The 24,898-nt window shown below is 41.6% G+C and overlaps 1 protein-coding gene across 1 annotated transcript in view; it reads left to right on the forward strand.

The window, feature by feature from the left end:
- The window catches only part of NIN (ninein), a 96,456-nt gene extending 72,936 nt beyond the window's left edge, over window positions 1-23,520 (forward strand). The window contains exons 18-28 of the mRNA XM_023514491.1: window positions 139-208; window positions 1,946-2,161; window positions 5,069-5,182; window positions 7,273-7,395; window positions 8,375-8,488; window positions 9,242-9,388; window positions 11,102-11,281; window positions 12,260-12,406; window positions 14,977-15,078; window positions 19,491-19,691; window positions 23,287-23,520. Coding sequence (XP_023370259.1) covers window positions 139-208; window positions 1,946-2,161; window positions 5,069-5,182; window positions 7,273-7,395; window positions 8,375-8,488; window positions 9,242-9,388; window positions 11,102-11,281; window positions 12,260-12,406; window positions 14,977-15,078; window positions 19,491-19,691; window positions 23,287-23,481 — 1,609 coding nt within the window. The 3' untranslated portion in view covers window positions 23,482-23,520. The remainder of the gene's footprint in view (window positions 1-138; window positions 209-1,945; window positions 2,162-5,068; window positions 5,183-7,272; window positions 7,396-8,374; window positions 8,489-9,241; window positions 9,389-11,101; window positions 11,282-12,259; window positions 12,407-14,976; window positions 15,079-19,490; window positions 19,692-23,286) is intronic.
- Window positions 23,521-24,898: the final 1,378 nt, after the last annotated feature.

Genomic DNA, 24,898 nt, shown 5'->3' on the forward strand with positions numbered 1-24,898 from the left:
TGGCTGGCGCCTTAGCCGGTTGAGCTATAGGTGCCGAGCCGACTTAAATTTTCTTAAGACATTTTTGTAAGGACTAAAGCTATTTTACTCTAACTTTTAAAGCCTAACTCTTAAATTTTATTTTATCCTTTTTTTTAGGCAAAAAATAGAAACTGTAAAACAAGAAAAAACGGCAGTGCAGAAGATGGTTGAAAATTTAAAGAAACAGGTGAGAAAATACTCAATATTTCTTTAGTCTGAAATTTTCTTTTTTTTTATTTGAAATTCACAAATTTACAGGATATGCTACTAAAATAACATGGCTAGTGATGGTAAGGTTATACATTCTGAGCTTGAAAATGGAACCGCACCTCATTCTGACTCTAAAGTACATTCCTGGTTTTTTGTGAAATAATGTATGTATTATTCTAGACCAGTGATATTCTAGACCATGGCACACCGATGTGCTGTGAGAGGATCTTAGGTGTGCTACAAACATTTTTAAAGATCATTAATGAAATTATTTCCAAACGAGTTCCAAGTACAGTAAGTATATTCTTTTTTTACTCTTTTTTTTTTTTTTAATCAACATAATTTAAGTATGCTGTGGAAGTTTAACTATAGGTTCAAGTGTGTCAGGAAATAAAAAAGGTTGAAAAATGCTGGTCTGGACCCTAAGTTTTTCACACAAGCTTTATAATCATAAGGAGGCGATCTCTCTAAAACCATCCCTATGAAATACTAGCTGTAGTGTGTGAGTAGTTTCAGTTAACGTTGGCCCTCCCATTTTCCTCACCATGATTGAAAAGATAAAGTTAAGGACAGAATTTCACAGATAGAGAATGCCAGTTAACCAGCATATCATTTCACAGAATGATGATTTAGTCAGAGAGCTTGTACCATTCAAAGCTCAATTTGCATAGTCTTACCATATGCAGTTGTGAAAAGGGAAGGCCATTTAGAAAACTGTCTGAAACCGTCAAGGACAAGGACATACTGAGAGCAAGAGTATTCTTGGTACTTGAAATAGACAAAGTGTTAACATCCAAAATATATTTCAGACACTTAGAAATAAACGGCAAAATCCAGTTGGAAAATAGGTAATCAATATGAACAGCCAAATCACAGAAAAGAGGTTCAACATACAAAAAACATAGCCTCATTAGTGAGTACGAAAGTGCAAATTAAGTGAATTTGTTTTTTCACCTATTGAAGTAGTAAAACTTAAAGATTGACATCATCTAGTATCGAAGAGGATATAAAGAATGAGTGAATTCAAACCCTGTTGATGGGATCATAGTGGGTAGCACTGTGCAGAAGACGTTCTGGGGAGAGCTATGAAAATAATGATTATGGACAGACCTTCTAACCTAGTGACCCTATTTCTAAAAAACAATCCTAAATACAAAATGCTGCTGTGTGGAAATGGATTTTCCAGAAGATTGTTTTGTTTCTTCATAATTAAAGAAATAATGATTTTTTTTTTAAACTTATACATCTATCAGTATGGGAACGGATCAATGCATTATGAAATATCCTATAGTCACTTAAAAAAAAAAAGCAGAGCTTATGGTAGTTTTTGACTTGGAAAGAAAAGAATAAGATGTTATAAGTGAATAAAAGCAAGCAGTTCAAAAATGATATGATCCAGTTTTTTGCTAATAAGAAATAAAGAATCTCCATGTGTTTATGGGTTTTGTACACACATAGAGAAAGCTCTGGAAGGCTGCCTATTCCTCTGGACGGTGGGTCCTCTGTGGTGGGGTGAAGCTGAGTGTCTCACTTCTTCAGACACTTCTGAATTGACTGAGTTTGTGATAATGAGTCTGTAGTATTTCTGTCATGAAATGTATATTTTTAAAACTTATCTATATAGAGAGAGGGGGAAAAACAATTATGTCTCTATGTCTGTTTTTTATCACAAGTAGGGTAACAAGTTTTTAAAACTTATTTCAATTTTAATTAGATTTCAGAATTAAAAATCAAAAACCAACAGTTGGATTTGGAAAATACAGAACTTAGCCAAAAGAGCTCTCGAGATCAGGAAGAACTACAAGAACTTAATCAACGCCTGGCAGAAATGCTACGCCAGAAGGAAGAAGAGCCAGGGAACGGTGCATTCGAGGACTGGGAACAAGAGAAGTCTAATCTGGAAGAGGAGTTGGGACGCTGCAAAGAGCAGGTACGGTCTGTAGACACCTGCAGCTTTGTTGGAAAAATCCCAAGAAGTGAAGAAATGCTTGTGTTCAGTTTCTTACCCACAAAGCCTTAAGAAGTAAAGTGGTGTGGTGCTGGTACATGAATAGACAAATAGGTAAGTGGAACAAAAGTCTAGAATTAGACCCAAATAAAAGGGAATCCTAGTGCGTAACAAAAGTAGCTTCTCAAACCACTGGGGTAAAGATGGACTTTTTAATAAATGGTGCTTGGAGAATTAGGTTGACCTTTGGGAATAGATAAAATCAGACCCGTATTTCATACTGTACACAAGGATAAACTTCAACTGGATTAGGAGCCTAAATATAAAACACAAAACTGTACAAGTACTAGAAGAAAGCACGTCTGTAACTCTTGTGTAAAAGAAAGGCCGTCTCACTGTGACTCAAAAACCAGGGGCCATAAAAGAAATTATATTTTGAAAGATGGCTTTTACGTGGCAGAAAGATACCATAAACAAAGTCGAAAGACAGTGGACAAACTAGAGGAAAATATTTACAGCATCCAGAGAGAAGGGCTAATTGGAAAGATACAGGAACAGATAATGTAGCAAAAAATATAAAAGTGGCCTTCAAACCTATGGAAAAATATTCAGAATCACTCATAATTAGAGAACTGCAAATTAAAACAACACTGATATATAATTTATTACCTATAAGACTGGCAACAATTTATAAATATGAACATACTCTCTTGGCCAGGCTGTGGCGGAACAGACCCCTTCCCGCACTGCTGGGGAGATGCAAACTGCTGCTACCTTTTTGGGGATAAATTTGGCAACACCTAACAATCCTAATGTGTTTACCTTTTGTCCCAGTAGTCTCCCTTGTAAGAATCTACCCTAAAGATACGCCTCCCACAGGATGAAAATTCACTTGCACTGGGTTATTCAGCAAAACACTGTTTGTAATGGCAAAATAGTGTTCACACATGGGAGGGTAGGTGAATAAATGTGGGTGCATTTGTACCATAAAGGAATACTATGCACCTGGGTTTTTAAAAAAGGGAAGGAAGGAAGAGCTCTATATGAAATGATCTCCAGGACATACTAGTTTAGGGTTTGGGGTGTTTTGTTGTTTTTTTTTTTTGAGACAGAGTGTCCCTATGTCACCTTATGTGCCGAGACATCATCATAGCTCAAACTTCTGAGCCCAAGTGATCCTACTGCGTCAGTCTCTCAAGTAGCTGGAGCTACAGGTGCCCACCATAACACCCAACTAATTTTCTCTCTTTAGTAGAGATACGTCTCACTCTTACTCAGGCTGGTCTTGAACTTCTGACCTTAAACAACCCACCTGCCTCAGCCAGAGTGGTAGGGTTATAGGCATGAGCCTCCACACCCAGCCTCTAGGACGTACTTTTCAAGAGAAAAAAAGAAAAGCTTAAATGAGAAGCCGTGATACACCTCTGTGCATATAGAGAGAAGGGGATGTAGAACGGCACTTTCTGAGTTTGCCTTTTGCAGAGTTCAGACTCTGAGAACCATAGTCGTGTTTCACGTACTCTGTACCCAAATAAGTGCACAAGTAAAACTAATCAGGGAGGAGGCGGGGCTGCAAAAATGGAACATAAAGAAAAAGAAGTCTAACTGTCTCATAAATGGGTAATACTACTGCACCGAGGCAGAGAATTAATATCGTGACGCTGTCCAAGCTAACGAGAAACAAACTGTCCATAAGTTGGTCAGTGTGCTCCACGGGTAGTGATTCTACTTCGGTGTATGAAGACAGATGAGGAAGTAGGCGGGAGGCAGTGAGACCTGCTGTGTGTCCTCAGGGGAGAGGGGAGTTGCAAGTGGGAGGGAGGGAATGCTGAGATGAGCCCTCTGATGTTGGGACTGGGATCTGAAATATTAGTGTAAACTTACAGTGTACACACACACAGCCAGATAGATAGAGAAATACAGGTGTGATTGTGTGCGTGGGGTGCCCTGAGCTCGGTTTCTAAACACCATTTTCCTATGAAAGGAACCAGGATTCCTTGGAAAAATGATTAATTCCAAAGCGGGGGCAGAGAAAATATAAGGTAAGCCTGAAACATTGTCATGGTGCCAGGAAAAGAATATTTTCAAAAAAAAAAAAATTAAAAAGAGCTGGGCGTGGGGCTCACACCTGTAATCCTAGCACTCTGGGAGGCTGAGATAGGTAGATTGCTTGAGCCCAAGAGTTTGAGGTTGCTATGAGCTAGGCTGACACCACAGCACTCCATCCAGGATGACAGTCACTTATACCTGTAATCCTAGCACTATGGGAGGATTGTCCTACCTGAGCAAGAGCGAGACCCCCACCTCTAAAAAATAGCCAGGCATTGTAGTGGGCATCTGTAATCCCAGCTACTTGGGAGGCTGAGGCAAGAGGACCACTTGTGCCTAAGAGTTTAAGGTTGCTGTGAGTTTCGATGATGCCATGGCACTCTACCAAGGGCAACAAAGTGAGACTCTATCTCAAAATAAATAAACAAAATAAAGTAAATAAATGTAGAAAGAAAGATAGAAATAAGAAAAAAATCAGCATTAAGGAAACAGCCCATTAATAAATGGTGAACTAAACTCATTGACAGATACTAAAATTAATAAGCAGAAGTTTAAGTAGAAATAGGATTGCATAGTTTCAAAGCATCTCTGCCAAGAGAAAGAGAATAACTTTACATGAGAGAAATATGCAGAAACTACCTTAGGAATCGTATGTGTGCCATTAAGTGGAAACTCTTTGAAAAGGTTACTTTGGTTGGTTCTGCCTAGCATGAGGATAAAGGATCATAAACAGTGCATCGCTGAATTGTGTTATTGTTTCCCTAACATCGCCTAGTGGGCCTAGTAAAGTTCCGCCTGCATGAATATGTCTGTTACTTGACTTTTTCATTTTTCTCATAGTCCTCCAGGTTAGTGTCTTCTCTGGAGGCAGAACTTTCTGAAGCTAAAATACAAACCCATACCCTGGAACAGGAGAACCTCCTTCTCAAGGATGAACTGGAGAAAGTGAAACAGGTAAGACGGTGTGGCTTACGGGGGTTCACAGAGCAGCGTGCACCTGATGGTCTGGGCTTCCCAGCCAGACGTCCTCAGTACTGAGTCCCACTGACCAGCTACTGCTTGGTCAAGTCTGTGAGGATTCCTACTGCAAATTTTTCTAGAATGTAACCTCTATATGTTACAGACTCTAAAATTCCATTGCTACAAATGAATCCCAACCACTTCAATTTTAAAAAGTTATTGTTTTAGGGAGGCACCTGTGGCTCAAAGCATCAGCCCCATGTGCTAGAGGTGGCAGGTTCGAGCCCAGCCCCTGGCCAAAAACTGCCCCCCCCCAAATTTATTGTTTTACTTTCTCTCAGCCAGGTGATAGAGGAACATAAGTTTATTTAAAAAGAGGGTAATTTTCTTGCTCTTAACTTTCGTAGTTCTGTTCATTCCTGATTGGTGAGACTTAGGTAAGGCTGGTCCCTCTTATGCCTTTTCTCTCCTCTTTGTTGAGACGAGGCCTCACTCTTCACCCAGGCGAAGAGTGCTGTGGCATCGCCCTAGCTTACAGCAACCTCAAACTCCTAGGTTCAAATGATCCTCCTGCCTCCTGTCATATCATTCCTAAAGCTAAATGTAAAAGAACTTCAGTGGGAAGTAGAAAGATGGCCATAAAATCAGAACGATAATAAAGAATTAAAAATTTGAAAGCTGCCGGGGTGTGGCTCACACGTGTAATCCTAGCACTCTGAGAGGCCGAGGCAGGTGGATTGCTTGAGCCCAAGAACTTGAGGTTGCTGTGAACTAGGCTGACACCACAGCACTCTACCTAGGATGACAGAATGAGACTGTGTCAAAAAGAAAAAAAAAAGAAAGAAAGAAAGAAAATTTGAAAACCAGGTGAATTGCAGTCAAGTTAAAAACTTACCAACTGGCTCGGCGCCTGTGGCTCAAGCGGCTAAGGCGCCAGCCACATACACCTAAGGTGGTAGGTTCGAATCCCCAGCCCGGGCCTGACAAACAACAATGACAGCTGCAACCAAAAAATGGCCAGGGGTTGTGGCGGGCGCCTGTAGTCCCAGCTTCTTGGGAGGCTGAGGCAGGAGACTCGCTTGAGCCCAGGAGCTGGAGGTTGCTGTGAGCATGATGCCATGGCACTCTACCCAGGGGGACAGCTTGAGGCTCCATCTCAAAAAACAAAAACAAAAACAAAAACAACTTACCAACTTTGGGAAAGGATTAAGGAGTGGAAGAAACAGTCTTTAAAGGAGTGGTTCTCAACAGGGTTGGCGTGGTGAGGATTGCTCCCCCATCCTGGGACCCTTGGCAATGTGTGTGCACTGGGGGAATGTGCCACTGACATCTGTGGGTAAATCTGGGGCCTCTGTGATGTTTTAGGAGGTGTCTGGCCCACATACCTGTCGTCCCAATAGTGGTGCCATGAAAGACCAAAACAGCCTTTGTCTGTCTTAGTTCTATAAGAGTACGGCAGCAACGGCCATTGTGCGTCCACACAGCAGCATGTCAGGGCAGGTCAGCCTTGGCATCTTGTGAAGGGAAGGGCACATGGAATAAGCTAGAAAACGAATACTTTAGTCTTTAAACTTGCCCTTGTGTCCTACCTTGTATAGGTTCATGCAGACTCTAAAGTCTTAACGGAAACTTCTTAAAAAAGGTTTTCTCTAGTTAAAGTGTGAGAACGGTGGCACCTGTGGCTCAGTGGAGTAGACCCACACCATATACCGGGAGTAGCGGGTTCAAAACCAGCCTTGGCCAAAAACTGCAAAAAAAAAAAAAAAGTATGAGAAAATATAATATGTTAAATGTGCATAAGTTACACTGGCGACAGAAGGGCAGTGTGTCATTTTAACCCTGAAGGTAAAATGCAGAGCTGGGATCAACAGTGTCTGGCCGATTGAGTCTCTTTGAGCAGACACTTCAGCGGTCATGTGGGCAGCAGAGAGAACCCGGTAGTGAACATTTTGTTAAAGTTGACTGTAGTGCACTAGAGTCTGCATGTCCTCTGCGGTCCCTGCAGAAAGGCCTGGTTTATAAACACATCTCTCTGCTTACAGCCGTGAGATGTGATGGGAGGCTTATTCATTTCTCTCTTACAGCTGCGCAGATGTCCTGATCTCTCTGACTTCCAGCAAAAGATTTCTAGCGTTCTAAGCTACAATGAAAAATTGCTGAAAGAAAAGGAGGCTCTAAGTGAAGAATTAAATAGCTGCGTTGACAAGGTAGTAAAAATAAAAGACTGGTTTACCGTCGCTGTGCAGTGTACTTGTGAAGAGCCTTTCTCTGCATGGTGGCATGTGGGCCTACCCTGTTAGCCCGATTATTCCAAAGTCCCCTCAAACAGCATGACGTGACCCTAGATTTCCTGAAGCCATGAGTGTGACAGAGTCTAAATTAGTCATTGAGTAATTTTATTATTGGCCAGGTGCAGTGCCTCACACTTAAGATCCTAACATTCTGGGAGGCTGAGACAGTGGATTGCTTGAGCTCAGGACTTCAAGAACAGCCTGAGCAAGAGCGAGACCCTATATCTACTAATAAAAAAAAAATAGAAAAATTAGCTGGGCATTGTGGCAGGCACCTGTCATCCCAGCTACTCAGAAGGCTGAGGCTGGAGGATCGCTGGAGCCCAAGAGTTTGAGGTTGCTGTGAGCTGTGATGACACCATGGCACTCAACCCAGGGCAGCAGAGTGAGACTATCGCAAAGAAAATTTTATTATTAAATCAATAATATAAATTTTGTTGCATTTTAATGTATCACAATGCTACTTACTGTAATTATTTAACATGTTTTGTTGTATATAATCTAAACATTGTTTTTAGTAATCTGAGATCTATTTCATGGACTCAGACACTTTTTTCCATTATATTTCTCCAGCAGATCTGAAAGCATTGCCTTAGCGGTCGGTATTCCATATTCTCCTACCGTGGCACACTCTTGAGATTTCTCACTGCCTTCCAGCCTTCCATCTTCCACCCTGAAAATGTGAGGCAGTAAGAAAGAAAAATGGGCAATCCCCCCTAAAAAAAAAATTATGGGTAGAACAAGGAGTCAGTAAAAGTAATTATTTTTTAACCTTGTCCTGTTCCACCACATAATTCGATTGTACTCGATCTTGACAATGTAAGTGGAGGCGTGTAAATGAAAGCTAGATACACTTACAAAAACACTCTGTGCCTCTCTTCTCTTCCTGAACCAGTTGGCAAAATCAAGTCTTTTAGAGCACAGGATTGCTACGATGAAGCAGGAACAGAAGTCTTGGGAGCACCAAAGTGAGAGCTTAAAATCACAGCTGGTGGCTTCCCAGGAAAAGGTACGTGGCCAGTTCTTGTCTTCACAGCTAGTGCCGTCCTGTGTTTTCTATCAGAAATCCCAGTGGAAAGAAAGATCAGGTGGCAGTTGCCAAAGGGGCCCAGAATGATCAGCTTGAGCAGCATTTGACATATTTTTATAGTGGATAAAACAAATGTTATTTCCTTAATGTCCACTAATTGTGAGATTACTTATGAAAGCTTGAGAAGAGTATATAAAAATGATTACGTTTTCCCAATTTAGAAATAGAACGTCTGAGGCCGGTTCGTGCCCTACTATAGTTAACAATCTCATTCAACATTCCTTTTATAAATTTCAGGGTCTTTTTAATTTATGAGATATTAGTATGCAATGGGAATCTACAAGTATGTATTTTCATTTTCAACTGAGAGATCCTTTATAACGCAACACCACAGGCTAAAACATAATTTCTACAAAATTCCCTGAAACCATCTTTTGTGATGCCAGTTGGCCCTCAGTGGTTCTGTAAGAGGCTTGGTAATCTACCAGATGACAGTATTAGCAATACCTTGCTCTAGGCAGAGTTTGTCATTGTCCTAAATAAAATTTAGCATCCTATAAGTATATATAATATCTTGGGTTGCCATGGAGCTACTGAAAAGAAAGCTGGGTGTAGTAAACATGAATAGAAGTGACCTTGGAGTTCCTTGGTCCTTGTTCATTCCTTCCCAGACATGCTAGAGGTCAGGCACACGGGTCTGTGTGGTGAGGTAAGACTGTTCTCATGACGCAGGTTCAGGACTTAGAAGATGCCCTGCAGAGCGTAAACCTGCAAATGTCTCAGATTAAAGCTGACCTACGAGTAACTCAGCAGGAGAAGGAGGCTTTAACACAAGAAGTGGTGTCTTTACACCAGCAACTTCAGAATGCTAGCGACAAGGTAATTTCTTTTTTTATTGAACTATAAGTTTCTTACAGTAACGTGCACAAGTTTTAAGTCTGTAACTTGATTATTTTTATGTGTCTATATACGTATCCATAAATATATTTAGTTTACATACCTCTGTGTGTGGTTGTGTTACTGCCACTTAGATGAAAATGGAGAGCAGTTCCCGCACCTAGCTGGCTCTCCTTGTGCCCTCTAGTGGGTAACCCCAGTGGGACCACTTTCACACTCTCTGTAGCTATAGATTAGAGACGCTTTTTTCTGAACTTTATATACGTGGAATCATGGTACAAAACAGGTAGTTTTTATACTCAGTAAGTCAGAAGATCATAGCTCAGTTGAGTTTTGTAGTAATGAAATTAAAATGTTTTCTTAGTAAAATTACAGATAAAAGTGTTCATGTGACCCGAAATAAATTAAGTCAAGAAAAATGTTGCAATAAATTTATCTAGGAAACACATCCAGGGTGCAAAAAAAAAAACTAAAACATTTACTGGAAAAGAAAACTGTGGCGTAAAACAATACAGGATGCCTCAAAGGTCACCCCTAAAGTCGCCATCCATAGGGAAAATGGGAAATTGTATTTTTGTGAATAAAGGAACATTTAGCTACAATTTCTCCTTTTCCCTCTGGATGCGACTGTAGGGGCAACCTTTGGGACACATGTTAGTACTGAATTTCGGGAAATAATTCATTGCTACCAAATGAGTTTTTGCTGTGATGCCAGAAAGTCCAGGAAGCGTTCGCTGGGGTGTCAACCGTCGGAACACTGTGGTGGTATAGAGACTATCTCATTTTAATATATCACAATGCTGCTTTACCGGTGCACAAATAAATTAAGAACATGTGAGTGTCAATCTTGGGGTAGATCTTAAGATTTTTGTCCTCTAGTAAAAGGAGGCACTGATTCAATTATTCTATCTCTTAGTGAAACTTTTTTTTTAAAAAATTACTTCTGGACTGACGTTTTTCTCAAAATGAGATTGTAACTTTTTTTTCTTTCTCATGTTTGACTTAAAAGGCAGGAGGCTTATGTAGTTGTGTTACTTTATTTTTTAAATGATTTTCAAGATCCAAAAAATCACTTTGGTAGCTTAAAGCATATTCCTGCATTTAGCCCTTAATTGCACAGACAGTATGTGCTTTGGATTCTAAAAAAGGATATGATTGCAAGTGTGAAAATGACAGTGGGGTTGGGCTTGTGGAAGCTCGCGAGCTGGCAGTGCGTCTCAGAGTTCCCTTTGTGTCCCCCATCAATCAAAAGAGTAGAGAGTGTTTTCTAGGCTCAAAGAAGACTTTTTTTTGCTTTCCAGCCAGAAATGAAGGATTGGTTTTCATGGTTTTGAGACCAAAGTCTCACCATCTTGCCCAGGCAGTTTTCTTAAGCCACCAATCTCTATATACTTGGATCCCAAACAGAACTGGGACTTGTCCTACAATCATATTTGCTATCGGACTTGATGGGACTGTTTTGCCAAAGACCATTTCAAACAAAGAATTTTCAAACCTTTTTTAAAGTCATACTCCAAGAATATTGGGTGTTTTTTTCATATTTATGTATATTTATGTCTTTCATGAGAAGACAAAGGTAAGGGTTGAAAGAAGTATAAACTGTTGTCATTAGGTAAATACGATGCCCTTCTCAAAATAGAAATTACCCATCATCTTGTTTTTAAGGCTTACTTAACTCTGCAATTCTCTCTTAAGAACTGGGCCCCGGAGACAGCTACCCACCCACCAGGGTTCCATAACCTGCAGCAAAGGCTTTCTTGGGGCAAGTTGGACCATCTGATGAATGAGGAACAGCAGCTGCTTTGGCAAGAGAACGAGAGACTCCAAACTGTGGTTCATAACACCAAAGCAGCTCTCACACACTCCCGGGAGAAGGTGACTTGAGAAGTTGCATGTGGTGGCATCTGTTTGAAAATGACTAGTTTGATAGGAAGATGGATGTTTAACATTGATTGAAATGGTTCAAGGGCATGAATTTGAGTATCCTGCTACAGCAGACTTATTTTTAAGAATGTATAACTTATCGTACTTGCATATAATTTTACCCTATGGTTATAAAACGTTTCTTTTGCTTTGTATAGCCAGTTCTATATTAAAATATATTGATACTTCTAATCCTCATATCCAAACTACAGACTCATGGAAATGATGTTAACCATATAGTTTTCATTAAATTATCCAGCCACCAAGACTATGAGTACAAAACCAGCAAAACTTAGAGCTAACAGGTCTAACTAATTCCTTAAAAGAGAAAAGGTGCCCTCTGGAAATTACTCAGCATTTCAAAGTTGGGATGATCAGTAAAGTTTATCTTTTCCAACCACCAAACTGGTGCTTGAATTCTTCACCTTTGCCAGGTAGCTGATCAATGATCCTTAACCTCATCTTCAATACCTCTTCTGAGAGGCCGCGCTCTCAGGAGTCATAGGTGTCCATTTGGAACACCTACTCTGTGCCAGAAACAGTCCCTGTCTTCAGGGAACTTAGTTGTTTCAGGTGTGAACAGTACAACACAGAGTAGAGAGGCCTGTCATCTCGTTCACTCCTGACAGTAATGCTTGTGTCAGAATAAAAGTGCCTGGAACTGCTCTGTTCGTCTCCTTGGCAGCCACGTCACATACACTTTTTGACTCCGAGTCCCCTATTCTGTCTTGTCCTTACAGTGTTGGGCTTATAGACCCAACCAGATTTACCTACAGAGGATCTTTTGAAATCCAGAAGAGGAGGCTTCGATCTTTGACGGGTTTGACAGAAAAGGAAGTTGCAACAGGACCCAAGTGCTGAACTGAAGCTTCCTGTGTCCTTTATTTTCCTGGGTGGATGATTGTATTGGCATTTTGTCTTTGTTGTTAGGTCCGTCAACTGGAATCCAACCTTCTTCCCAAGCACCAAAAACATCTAAACCCATCAGGTCCTGTGAAACCCACAGAGCAAGAAAAGTTTAACTTAAAGAGAGAGTGTGAACAGTTTCAGAAAGAGCGAGCTCCTGCACACAGAAAGGTGGGCTTTGCGGGAATGTGCTTGTGCTGCGCCGTCTCTCTGATGTGTCCCCAAGTGTGTGTTTCTTGTCATGTGTGCGTGTCAGGAAAGGATTACAGTGGCACATTATAGTTCTTCCTTATATCTCCTGTCAAAACAGTATCATAGTTCTTTCTGATTGAATAAGGGCTGTAAAAAGAGCCCTTTACTTTAAGCTTTAATACAGAAGGCAGTTAACCATCTTCATTAGTGTTGTAAGCCTTTGTAAGTTAGCCGATATGTACCTATAGCCTGGATATCAGAAACATCTTAATACGGTCTGGATTATTTATTGCTGTGTGGCAAAGTCAAGCATTTGTTGTCCCATTCTGAATGGATCAGGCATCCGGAAGCTGCCTAGCTGGGTGGTCTAACTCGGGCTCTCAGGAGGTTGCAGTCCAGATGTTGGCCAGGGCTGCAGTTATCTGAAGGCTTCACTGGGAAAGAGGATCTACTTTCCAAGTGCACTCATGTAACTCTGAGCAAGAGGATTCTGGTCCTTGCTAGCTGCTTGCTTGAGATCTCAGCTCCTCACCACCTGGGCCTTTTCTCTGTACATGGTAGCTGGCTTCCCCCTGAGGGAGTGAGGAGACAGACGTGAGACCAGAAGACCAAGGCAGAGCTGTGGTGCTGTTAAGAGAACCCTTTGAAGTGACTGACCAACATTCCTGCTGTATTCTGTTTGCCACACAGCCTCACCTTGGTGTCCTGTAGAAAGGGTCTATTCAAGAGAATGAATGCCGTGGAGGCCACGTGGGAGCCAGTAGCCATGTGGTCAGACTGCTGCAGGCAGCTTGCTTTGTCCCAGACGTCAGAGTTCTAGACCATTGTTGTTCTGGGATGGTGGTGGTCACTTATTTTTCTTTCTTTTTCTAAACTGAAACTCAAATTTTCACTATTACCTTCCCTTCCTAAAAATGTAGTTTGTTTAGCCGGGTGCGGTGGCTCACGCCTGTAATCCTAGCACTCTGGGAGGCTGAGGCAGGTAGATTGTTTGAGCTTGAGTTCAAGATCAGGCTGAACAAGAGTGAGACCCCATCACTACTAAAAATAGGAAAACTAGCTGGGCATTGTAGTGGGCGCCTATAGTCCCAGCTACTTGGGAGGCCAAGGCAAGAGGATCATTTGAGCTTAAGAGTTTGAAGTTGCTGTGAGCCCATGATGCCACAGGACTCTATCAAGGGTGACAAAATGATATTCTTTGTCAAAAAAAAAAAAAAGCTATTTCTTTAAAAATGTGGGAAGAATGAAATAAAATATTCATAAAATTTTTTAAAATTTTTATTATGACCATTTGCAACAGAAAGGCCAGGTGTGCTACAAAGCTGAAATGTCATTTAATTTCAGGTACGTTAACGTAAACATTTTAGAAAGAGAGTGGGTTTCATCAAAGAGAATTTATCTCTAAAAAAATAAGTAGAACAGAGAAAGGAGTTGTATAAATCAGGTTTTATATACTCTCAACTTTAAACCTTTATTCATGAGGGGAAATGTGACAGGTTTTTAAATAACAATTTTAAATGGACCTGGAAGATTCCACTTTTGTTTAACAATTCCTACTGCTCTCTGCAGCATTCCTTGATACAGGCAAACTCAGCATTCTGGAATAGTGTCACATGTTTCCTATTTAGCAGTGTTCTGACTGCCACTGTTCTGTATTGCCCTGGATTCTTCCTGTGGTAAAGAAAATTCCAAAAATGAATACTCACAAAATCATCAAATTTCATCTTTAAAATTGAGAGGGGCCAGGCACAATGGCGCGTGCCCTTAATCCCAGAATTTGGGGAGGATCCCTTATGCCAGGAGTGCAAGACCATCTTGGGCAATAAAACACAATCCTGTCTCTACACAGATAAAAATAAAGTAGCCAAGCGTGGTGGTGTATGACTATGGTCCTCCCTGCTACGCAGGAGGCCAAGGTGCATGGGTAGCTTGAGCCCAGGGACTGGAGGCTGCAATAAGCTATGATTTCACCTCTTCCCTCCAACTGGGGTGACAGAGTGAGAATCTGTCTCTAAAACAATAAGTAAGACAGAGAAAGGAGTTGTATAAATCAGGTTTTATGTGCTCTCAATTTTAAACCTTTAACTTTGCCTTAAGGCAGTGTTTTTCCCACTGTAGAGCCACAGTAGAGGATCATGAAATTGACTTAGGGAAAACAAGCATTTTGTATTAATAAGATATACTGGAAAATGCCAGAGTGCCTGGCTCATGGTGACGATAAGTGTTTCAGATATATGTGCTTGGGACTGATTATGCTTATCTATGTACTTGTGGGTGGCTGTGCTGTGTTGTAAGATAAAACCGATTTCTTCCAGTGGGTGGCATCTGTGTTTAAAAGCCAGCCGCCTTAAGGAATCTGTTCCGAGGACTGGTGATTCAAACTGTCCCTTAAAGTAAGCAAGGCCCTGGATTGCAATGTTTGTTGTTTTCCACGGCTGAACTATCTTGGCTTTCTTCCAAGAGTTGAGATTTCTGACTAGCATAGATTTGTCAAAGTGAAACAGAGCAACTCAGGATTTTTTTAAGGGAATTTTCTGTTTTTTTAACAGGTCAGTCAGATGAATTCCCTTGAACGAGAATTAGAAACAGTTCATTTGGAAAATGAAGGCCTGAAAAAGAAACAAGTAAAACTGGATGGGCAGCTCGTGGAGGTAAGTTTCTAAGCAGATGGCCTAAGCCGTGAAGAATATTTTAATCCGTGAATGAGCCATTTGTTGGGAGAGAGTAGACATGGCATTGAATTCCTGTTGTGAGAATCCAAGTACCCTGCCAAGCTGAAGTTTTTGGTCTGTCTTACCAAGTTTAAGGGACATTTTTGCTTCATTACTCTGTCATAGAAATCCATAGTGCTTTGCAGAGGAAGGAATAATGTTGACCTAAAATGCAAAGGCCTCTGCTTCACAGACTCAGGTCAGGCGGCAGGACTCTGACACCGTGCCCGGGCCCAGAGCTCTCTCACCATCTGTGTTTGTGTTTGCCTTCTCTATTGGAACATTATACTGACATTGCTTTCTACCCAGCCCTTCAGTTAGGAGATGCATGCAGCGAGTTTGTGAGCTAGTGCTGGCTGATATTTAGAAGTTTTTATAACTCAACATTGACTTGTGGGAGATACATCTTATAAATCTGGATTTGTAAGACTTGTCAGCTTGGGCTGGGCATAGTAATCCTAGCACTTTTAGAGGCTGAGGCGGGAGGATTGTTTGAGGCCAGGAGTTGGAGACCAGTCTGAGCAACAGAGCAAGACCTTATCTCTACAAAGATAGAAAAATTAGCTGGGCATGGTGGTGGGCTCCTGTAGTCACATGTACTCCTACTTGGGAGGCTGAGGCAGGAGGATCACTGGAGCCCGGGAGTTTGAGGTTACAGTGAGCAAACTATGATGACGCCACAGAGCAAGACCCTGTCTCAAGGAAAAAAACATTGTTGTCAGCTTGTATGTCCGTTCCAGTCTGCTAGATCAACTTCAAGTTCAGTTACAGGATATAAAACAACATACATACAAATCCTCCTTAATAAGTAATATTTCACTGAGATGCTTGCTTTGCCTAGATGAAAATATTAATCCAATGTTTAGTGAACTGTAAAATTTATACATAAAGTAAGAAATGTCTTTGTGTTCTTAAAAAGTACTATGTATTTATTAAGCCAGAATCTAGGAAGGAATGGAGAGATTTAAATATTTTCTCTAATAAAGCTGGACACATGCAAAGGTAACTTTACAAATCTGCTTGGTTTTAAATGTGAATAAGGGAAAACATGTTGTACTAACATTTAAAGAACCACTGAGGCATCTATCCATTTTACGTTCCCTGATTTACCCACTAATGGGGCAATTTGTGAAAGTATAAATAGTGAAATCCAAACTGTTTTTTTCTTTTCTGACAGCATATAATAAATGTATTCAAAACCTTGAGCTGTGGATTGTGCTTGGATACAGACTTGCTTTTCTGATGAAATAATTATATGCTGTAACAGTCAGATGTCTGAAGCTAAGCCCAGTACGTTTAGCAGCGCAAGGAACGGTAACAGGGGCACTTAGTCATCCCCAGAGCCTCCCTGGGCTCTGCCACAGGCTGAGTCTTCCCTGACCTGCTCTCCCAGCCCCGGCAGTCAAAAGCTACTTCCTCTCATTATTTTTTCCCCTGATCTAACAGTAAATATTTGCTAAAAGATGCGGGAAATTGAGTGTCCTTGGCACTGGAGCTGAATAAATAAGGAAAAGGCAGGGATTTTCAACTTGAACACTGAAAAGAACATCTCAGACACTATCTGATGAAACTTTCTTTGGGAAATTAGGCTAAACTGTTAATACCACAGATTTCTATAGGCTGGATTAACAGCTTTGTTGAGATACCCGGGTTACACATTTAACATGTACAAAACAGTGGGTTTTGGTATATTAAATCACTGGCTTTTTAAAACTTTTGTAAATATATACAGACCATAAAATTGGCCAGTTTTAACAATTTTTAATTGTACAATGTGGTGGCATTAATTACAGTCACTGTGTTGTGCGACCATTACCACTTATTCCAAAACTTTTGATTACCCCAGACAGAAACTGTTAGCCATTAACCACTCCCCCCTTACAAATTGGATTTTTATTTATATTATGCTTTCTGTAGATTGGGCCAATCTGAAGGCTGTACAGCGGTTTTGTACCACCTTTTGTGCCCAGCTCACCTGACGGATAGGTGCATTCCTTACTCTGGCAGGGATTCTTACCTGCTTGAGGACACGGGTACTAAACAGGCAGGAGGAAGTTCCTGCATCAGAATATTTGGGATCAGGGAATTGAGAAAAGCTTTCTAGGTGATTCTAAACCGACATATGCATTCCCTTGAGGGAAGGGGTCTCTCCTCATCTCTACATGCTAGTTTAGAAGCCACTGATCTAAGGCAACTCTGCCTCACTGTCATTAAAGACGGCAAATCGTGAGACAGCAGTGGAAAGAGTCAGGGCTAGAATTTGACTCCCACGCCAGAGCTTTCGCAGCTATATAAGGTAATGTTTAACAATAGCAATTCATTTTGAACAGTTAAGAAAAGAATTATAGGCTATATTAGCAACTCAAGTCTGCTGGGTACCTCTGTGATAGCCAACCGTTCGCCTGAACAACAAAAGTATTTTATGGTTCGTACTGTGTTTTGCTTCTCCTTGTGACAAGGGGTTTAACCTGAGATCCATTCCATTCTGGACCTGGAATCTTCCACGTAATTATATTGGGATGGAGACAGGTAAAAGTGGCAAGCTCACAGACCAGCCAGATTATAGGTGAGGATGCAGACTTAAAGCCATGAGATATTTTAAGTCCTGTAAAATTTATAACCAGAAAAGTGTAAGTGTTGGTCCTTCATATGCTCTTATTCACGTATATGGTGTACACGATGGCACTGTTCTTTTTCTTTTTATAACTCATACTTTTCTTCCTCTTTTTATAACTCCTGTAATTTTCTTTTGTTTTTGTTTTGTCTGTGGCTAACCTGTACCTAGAACTCAGTGGTTGGAAGTAGCAGAGAAGGGTGCAGTTCTCTGCCCGAGATAGTGTGTGAAGGTAGCGCATTCTCTTTCAATAAACTTTCATAGCATGGAGCCATCCCATGGAACTCATTGTTCATGCATTCATTTCTGTTGACTGTAACAGTAAGTGGGTAAGAGCCAGTATTCATTTTCATCATGCTCTAAGCGCATAACATATTTCTTTTTATATTCACATCAGGCTTCTCCTCAATATTGAAGGCATCATTATGGAGAAAATTATCCCACTGATATAAAATCATGGGATCACAATTATCCATATTCTTTATTCATGAAAAACAAAGTGGTGGATTTTCTGAATCTACACTAGGAGTATTTCAAAATGGGTAATAGTCCACTTCAAGAAATTCAGATGGCTCATGCCTGTAATCCTAGTACTCTGGGAGGCCAAGGTGGGTGGATTTCCTGAGCTCAAGAGTTCAAGACCAGCCTGAGCAAGAGTGAGACCCCACCTCTACTAAAAATAGAAAAACTAGCCGGCATTGTGGCAGGCACCTGTTGACCCAGCTACTCAGGAGGCTGAGGCAAGACGATCTCTTGAGCCCAAGAGTTTGAGGTTGCTGTGAACTGTAACACCACCACAGCACTCTACCCAGAGCAACTGAGTGAGACTCTGTCTCAAAAAAAAAAAAAAAAAGGAAATGGATAGTGGCTCTGAAGCTTCATGATAACATTGAATTATAGTTGAGCCTGAGAGGTCCTGTCTCCCCTCCTTGACCTCGGCACTTGGTCGTGTGTTGCATGCTTTCTGTGGAGCCCTGAGAGTCAGCAGGTATGAGGCGGTGTGCTCGCTGGCCGGGCCACAGCACCTCCTCCCCTGTCCTCTCCCCTACCCTGACCGGCATGTCAATGCCCATATCATTTCCTGAACAAATCTTTCAATATGTGTGTACTCTCAATTCCCGGATGTTCTAGGATATCGTGGCCTTATGCCCCAGAATTGCCTGTCTATTGTGCCTGTCTACTGTGCTATTTTTAATTTAAGGGGGTAAGTACACAGTGACAATGATAGTTTAAAGTAATTCTAGATGTAAGATCAGATTCTTTGAAAAGATTACTAACTTGGGGTCAGAAAATATGTATGCACGAACACTTGCCTGAAAGAATCTTTCTGAATCATATGTAAAGTGGCAAAACCCTAACGCAAAACCACCTTCTCCCCCGTCTTTCCTACTCTAATCCCAGGTGGGTGGTAATTAAATGTTTCAGTGTGAGAAAAAAAGAGAGAGTTCCGACAGATTCTGTGCCTCATGTATTTCATGCCTTTATAGTCACGAGTTGAAGAGCTGCTTTTAAAATCTACAACTTTTGGGAAAGCCTGCTTGGTCACTAGTCATGTCATCTAAGCAAAATGCTCTTCTATTTTCATCTATCTCAGGCTCACGCACTGTCCCCTTACGTTGTCAATGGGTGTGAGGCCGTGACTGAGTTCATAGGCTCCATCACTCTCTGCCTGACACGTGCAAGGGCAGCTCTGGGGCTGAAGGCACCACAGCTGACCAGGCCTGTGCTTGTCCTGCAGAGGCCACACCTGAGGTCCACTGTGACGCTTAGCCCGTCCCCTCACGCCTGGGAGCTGCAGCTGCCCCAGCAGCCAGCCTGTCCGATGGTGTCCAGGGAGCAGTTTCTGCAGCTGCAGCACCAGCTGCTGCAGGCAGAGAGGAGAAACCAGAGCCTGCAGGAGGAACTGGAGAGCCGGGCCTCAGAGCTCCATGCGCCGCAGGTGGGACGCCCTTCTCCCTCTCACCGTAAACTCAGATTTCCCAATTTATTTTGCCTGTTGGTTTGAAAGTTGTGCCAATTCAAAAGTGGGGGTAAAGAATCGAAATCCTCTGTCGGAGGGTTCTACTTTAAACCCACAGAACTGCAGTGTTTTTGTTTGCTGAAGTGCTACTTTGGCGGGCTCGGCTTCTAAACCAGGTAATTAAGTGCTCTGGGTCTTCCTTGCACATCTGTAGCAGATGAAGTACGGTGATTCAAGGTCAAGTATCGTTTTATCGTAGCACACACCTGGCCCAGTATTCCCACCTCAGGCCAAAAATGTCACAAAATTCTAGCATAACTTTTGGGTACACATGACTGACAAAGCACCCCGAGTTTTCTTGGACCAGAAGGGTGTAGCCTGCCAAGTTCCATGGAATTCACAAGTGGAGACTTTCCACAACTAATATAGTAAGACACAGAGTCAGACCTCTAGTTATAACATAGTTCGCTGAAATTGTTCAGTGATCTAGTTTGGAAAACTAAGAACATAAAGGTCTTCTTCTCGTCCTCTTTGAATCAGCATCGTCTACGTTTTCTAGGTTCTGGAATGGTTATTTCTCCCTAGTGCTTCGTTCATAACCATTCTTTTTTTTAGGGGCTTGCCCATTTAGTTAACTCAGAACTAGGAATAAGGAATCAAAGCGCTTCTTTTTTTTTTTTTTTGTGCAGTTTTTGGCCGGGGCTGGGTTTGAACCCACCACCTCCTTATATGGGGCCAGTGCCCTTTTGCTTTGGGTGGGTTGCTTCTGTCTTGGGGCTCCCTTGCCTGTCCGTTCACGTCAGGGATTCCCCCACTGTTTCTCTCACGCCCCCAAAGTGGCATCCGCATGGCAGCTGTGCCTGGCGCAGAGCTCTGCTTTGTGGGTGTGAATTACTTCTGTCGCCTGTTACTCAAAAGTTTGTCTCATATGCTTTAAAATCTGCTTTTAGGAGCTTTCTACATACCGCTTCAGCCTCCTAATATTAAAATTAAATTTTCAAATTAAATTGTGTAGCTGGTAGGGCATTAGAGCGGTGTTCCAACTCGTCACGAAATAATTGAATCACGCAACCTTGACCTAGAGAGGCTCTTCTGGGCCTTCTAAGCTGAAGGCTTTGGCCAGGATCCTACTCAAGGCTGTCACACACACTCGTCTCCACCCACCAGTGTTATAAAATACCTTTTGATTCCAATTACTCCTGGATCAGATAGACACTGATAGACACTGTCTTTTGTATCCAAGACAGTCCTCCAGCCAGATGACAGGATGGTACCTACTCCTCTCACGGGCTGACACTAGTCCTAAAAATCCAGCATGCTGACAGAATCCGCACGTTGTCTCCGTGTGTGCCGTGACGTGCTCTCTTCTGCCTCTGTGTTGCTTCGCTCGCATATGTCGTGTTAACATGTGTGCTTTAAGAAGTTGCTTTGCGTTATAAATGTGTGAATTTGGACACCCCCCCAAATCAGTCTTGACACCAGGGTGAAGTGTTCCACTTGCCTTCTTTCTCTAGGCCTTGCTACCGGAGCAGCGGGCACTGCACGCAGATTCCTACAGAAGGATTGGGCACCTGTGAACTTGGGCTGCTACCGATGGCTTTCCTTACCCTGGCAGACATGCAAATGCACACACCTGCACACATATACACACGCCCACACACACCACACATGCACACACCCATGCCCACACACACACCACACATGCACGCACACGTACCACACACACACATGCACCACACACATACCACATACCACACATGCACCACACAGGCCCACATACGCACCACACACACATGCACCACACACATACCACATACCACACATGCACCACACAGGCCCACATATGCACCACACACACATGCACCACACAGGTGCACACACACACACACACACACACACACACGCGTCCACACCCACACATCATGCACATGCACCACACAGACAGACCCAAGCTGAGAAATGTCGGGGTCCAGTGCTCTTCTAAATTATTTATTTTTACTGTTTAAACCTTTGCAGTATTATGTCTCTTATTTATTGATGCAGAGATGACAGATCTTGTGAATCAAATTCACAAACTTCATCTTGTTACAAATTATTTTATTTATACCGTTTAAAGAGCATGGATTTAAGATTCTCAAAAGGATGTATTCTATATATTTTTCTCATTCCATATGTTGTCACTATTTTTAACAAAAGGTACTACTACTTTTATATATGGAATTTGAAGAAAATGTGGGTTATTTATACTGTTTTGTATAAGATATATAAAAGTTTTTGACAGGAAAAGGGAAAATTTTGATGAAACATAAAATAAAATTTAAATATATGACCGCCTTTGTTTTTTTCCACTCTTTTGCCATGTTCTTTGAATTACCTGTTAAGGTTTTTTTGTCTTGCTTTTTTTTTTTTTTTTTTTTTTTTTTAGGCAAGTGAAAATCAAGCATGTTTAAACTTTAAAAAGCCGCTTTATCTTTTAAAACATAGCCTTTATAAAAAGCTAAATGTTCTCAAAGTCTTATTTCTTAAAGTTTATTTTCTGCATTAGACTTTTGCCCACTTTAATTTTTGTCTTCAAAAGAATCACACGGTGTAGCTGTTTCTTTTACGAAGTTATTTCATATCCAAACAGATGTTGGCTTTCAACTCATGCTTGGTCATTCCTGGTGCTTTTTAAACTGAGCCTTTAAAGACTTTTTTAAGGGTCATCAGCCATTAACACCTGAGCTTCCCTTGAACATTTTAAGCGCCTTTTGGAATGTGAAATTCCCTCTGTGAACCCTGTGAAGGGAGGCAGGGGGCAGTCAGGGACACTAATCTCTCTAGTTCTTCTTTTTCCTCTCCAAAACCCACCCACTCCTTAACCCTTCACTGCTGTGTGAGAACAGGAAGAATGCCCTATTGTTTCATCTAGCTGTCCTTCCTGGGGAGAAGATTCTTAATTTGCAGTCTGCCCTGTTGATAAACCCATCCCCCAGTCCAGATGTTTGCTTCCCATTGACAAATTAAATTAGGAAACAGATGACTAGAATAACTGGCAAGAAGAGTCGATGAGTACGAAGAAAGAAACACTAACACCCTCACCTACACCCTCACCGTCCTCAGCCATTTGAAATGAAAAACCGACATGCAGGACGCAAGCCCGTTGGAAACATTAGGCAGCCCTGAGTGAACTCCGGGTGTTCTTTGTTGAGAGGCCCATGGTATCAAGAGCAAAGTCAGAGACGGAAGGTCGATAACCACCTTTTAATTTGCTTCGCATACCCGTTTTACTAGAATCGGCACACACGGGTATTAAATTTTGGGTTTTCAGAATTTTGCTTTATCTCAGGGGACAGTGGTAACACAGGTAAGTTTTTTTTGTTTATCTTTGATTCTTTCTCTGAGAGGGTTACTCTGCTAATGTGCAGCCCACACAGGGCTCAGAGCTCCTAGTTCACCAGAAATCCATCCTTCTTGTTACAAAGGCAAGACATTTGCTGTCCTTTTCTGTCAGCATCTTGTGGGGAAACTAGTGGATTTTAAAGTATGGCATGATTTTCAAATGATTATGTACTTTTTTTTAACTTCCTTTTAGGGGAGCCAGGAGCACCTGGTGAGTGTCATGGAGGAGCGGATGATGGAAGTCGAACAGAAGCTGAAACTGGTGAAGAGGCTTCTCCAGGAGAAAGTGAATCAGCTCAAAGAACAAGTGAGCCTCTCTGGACACCTCTGTCCGCCCACCTCACCCTCCAGCTTTTGCTCTGGTTTTATTTCCCTTTATTGCCATTAATTTGTTAACTTGTGCTGTCTAATAAAGGCAAATTCTATTGTAAATGTCCAAAAGAACTTAGGATCCATTCTCCCCACGCTGCCCCCAAAATGTGAATTCTCTATCATACATTAGTTTTTCTAAAGCTCTTTTACGGCATGTATTTGTCTGAAATTTTACCATGTATATTTGAGTCTGGGCGCGGCAGCTCATGCCTGTAATCCTAGCCCTCTGGGAGGCTGAGGAGGGTAAATTGCTTGAGCTCACAAGTTCAAGACCAGCCTGAGTAAGAACAAGAACCCCGTCTCTACTAAAAATAGAAAAACTGAGGCAAGAGGATCACTTAAGCCCCAGAGTTAGAGGTTGCTGTGAGCTGTGATGCCAAGGTACTCTACCCAGGGCAACAGCTTGAGACTCTGTCTCAAAAATTAAAAATAAAAATAATAAAATAAAATAAAATGTATATTTGCTAACAGTAATACACATGGGCCTAAAGCTTTTCTAATCAGGTTCTATAGCTCAAACTGAATATTTATAGAATTTTTCTGCCCAAGAATGTACCTATTTAAATAAACAAAATGTTGATTAAAAAAATTAGAGGTAATAAATAGAATTTTAGCTTTCCTGTTCTAAATAGCTGTGACAACTTTATCACCAGACCCAAAAAGATATGCTTCAAATTGAGAGTCTGAACCCCCAATTCCAGGACTGAGAAGCAGCCTGTTCCATTTCGCCTCCTGGTGGCAGATGTGGCCTCATTGTGCAGACTGGGCAACAGAGTAAGACCCCATTTCAAAAAAAAAGGGGTAGGGGTTCTCAGATCAGCCAGGCCTGATGGTACCTGTCTGCAGTCACAACTAGTCTAGAGTCTGAAGCAGGATGGTCATTTAAGCCTAGGAGTTCAAGGCTGCAGTGAGCTATGATCATGCTATTGCACTCCTGCCTGAGCAACAGAGCAAGACTGTCTCTTAACAAAAAAAAAAAAGTGAAAAAAAAAAAAGAAAAAGAGAAGTTAGCTGTGCATCCACTAAAGAGGCTCATAAAGAATACTACCCTAGGAGGGTGTTATGGCTTCTCTGGGAATTGAGGTTAAGACAGACTCGTGGGGTAGGGACAGAAATTGCATGGCCTAATTCTCCAGATACATAAAACCTAAGAATAATATTCTCCAGAGAAGGTCTGAATTCAGAGGTAGACAGGAACTTTCCATTGCCCTATATTTGAATACAGAGGAGAAAGTCCTGTTCTATACACATTTATTCATCCAACCCTTTACTCATGCATTCAACACACAATTACTGTGTGCCAGGTCCTGTTCCAGGCCCTGGAAATACAGCAGTGACCACCACAAAGACCTGCTCGCAGGGAAAGCAAACCCAGGTGGTGGGCTCCAAAATAAATAAAATAGGGTTTGTCCTATTTTCGTTTTCAGTAGAGG

Source organism: Otolemur garnettii, unplaced genomic scaffold (genome assembly GCF_000181295.1).
Source record: "Otolemur garnettii isolate 467f Iridium unplaced genomic scaffold, OtoGar3 scaffold00054, whole genome shotgun sequence".
NCBI classification, from domain to species: Eukaryota; Metazoa; Chordata; class Mammalia; order Primates; family Galagidae; genus Otolemur; species Otolemur garnettii.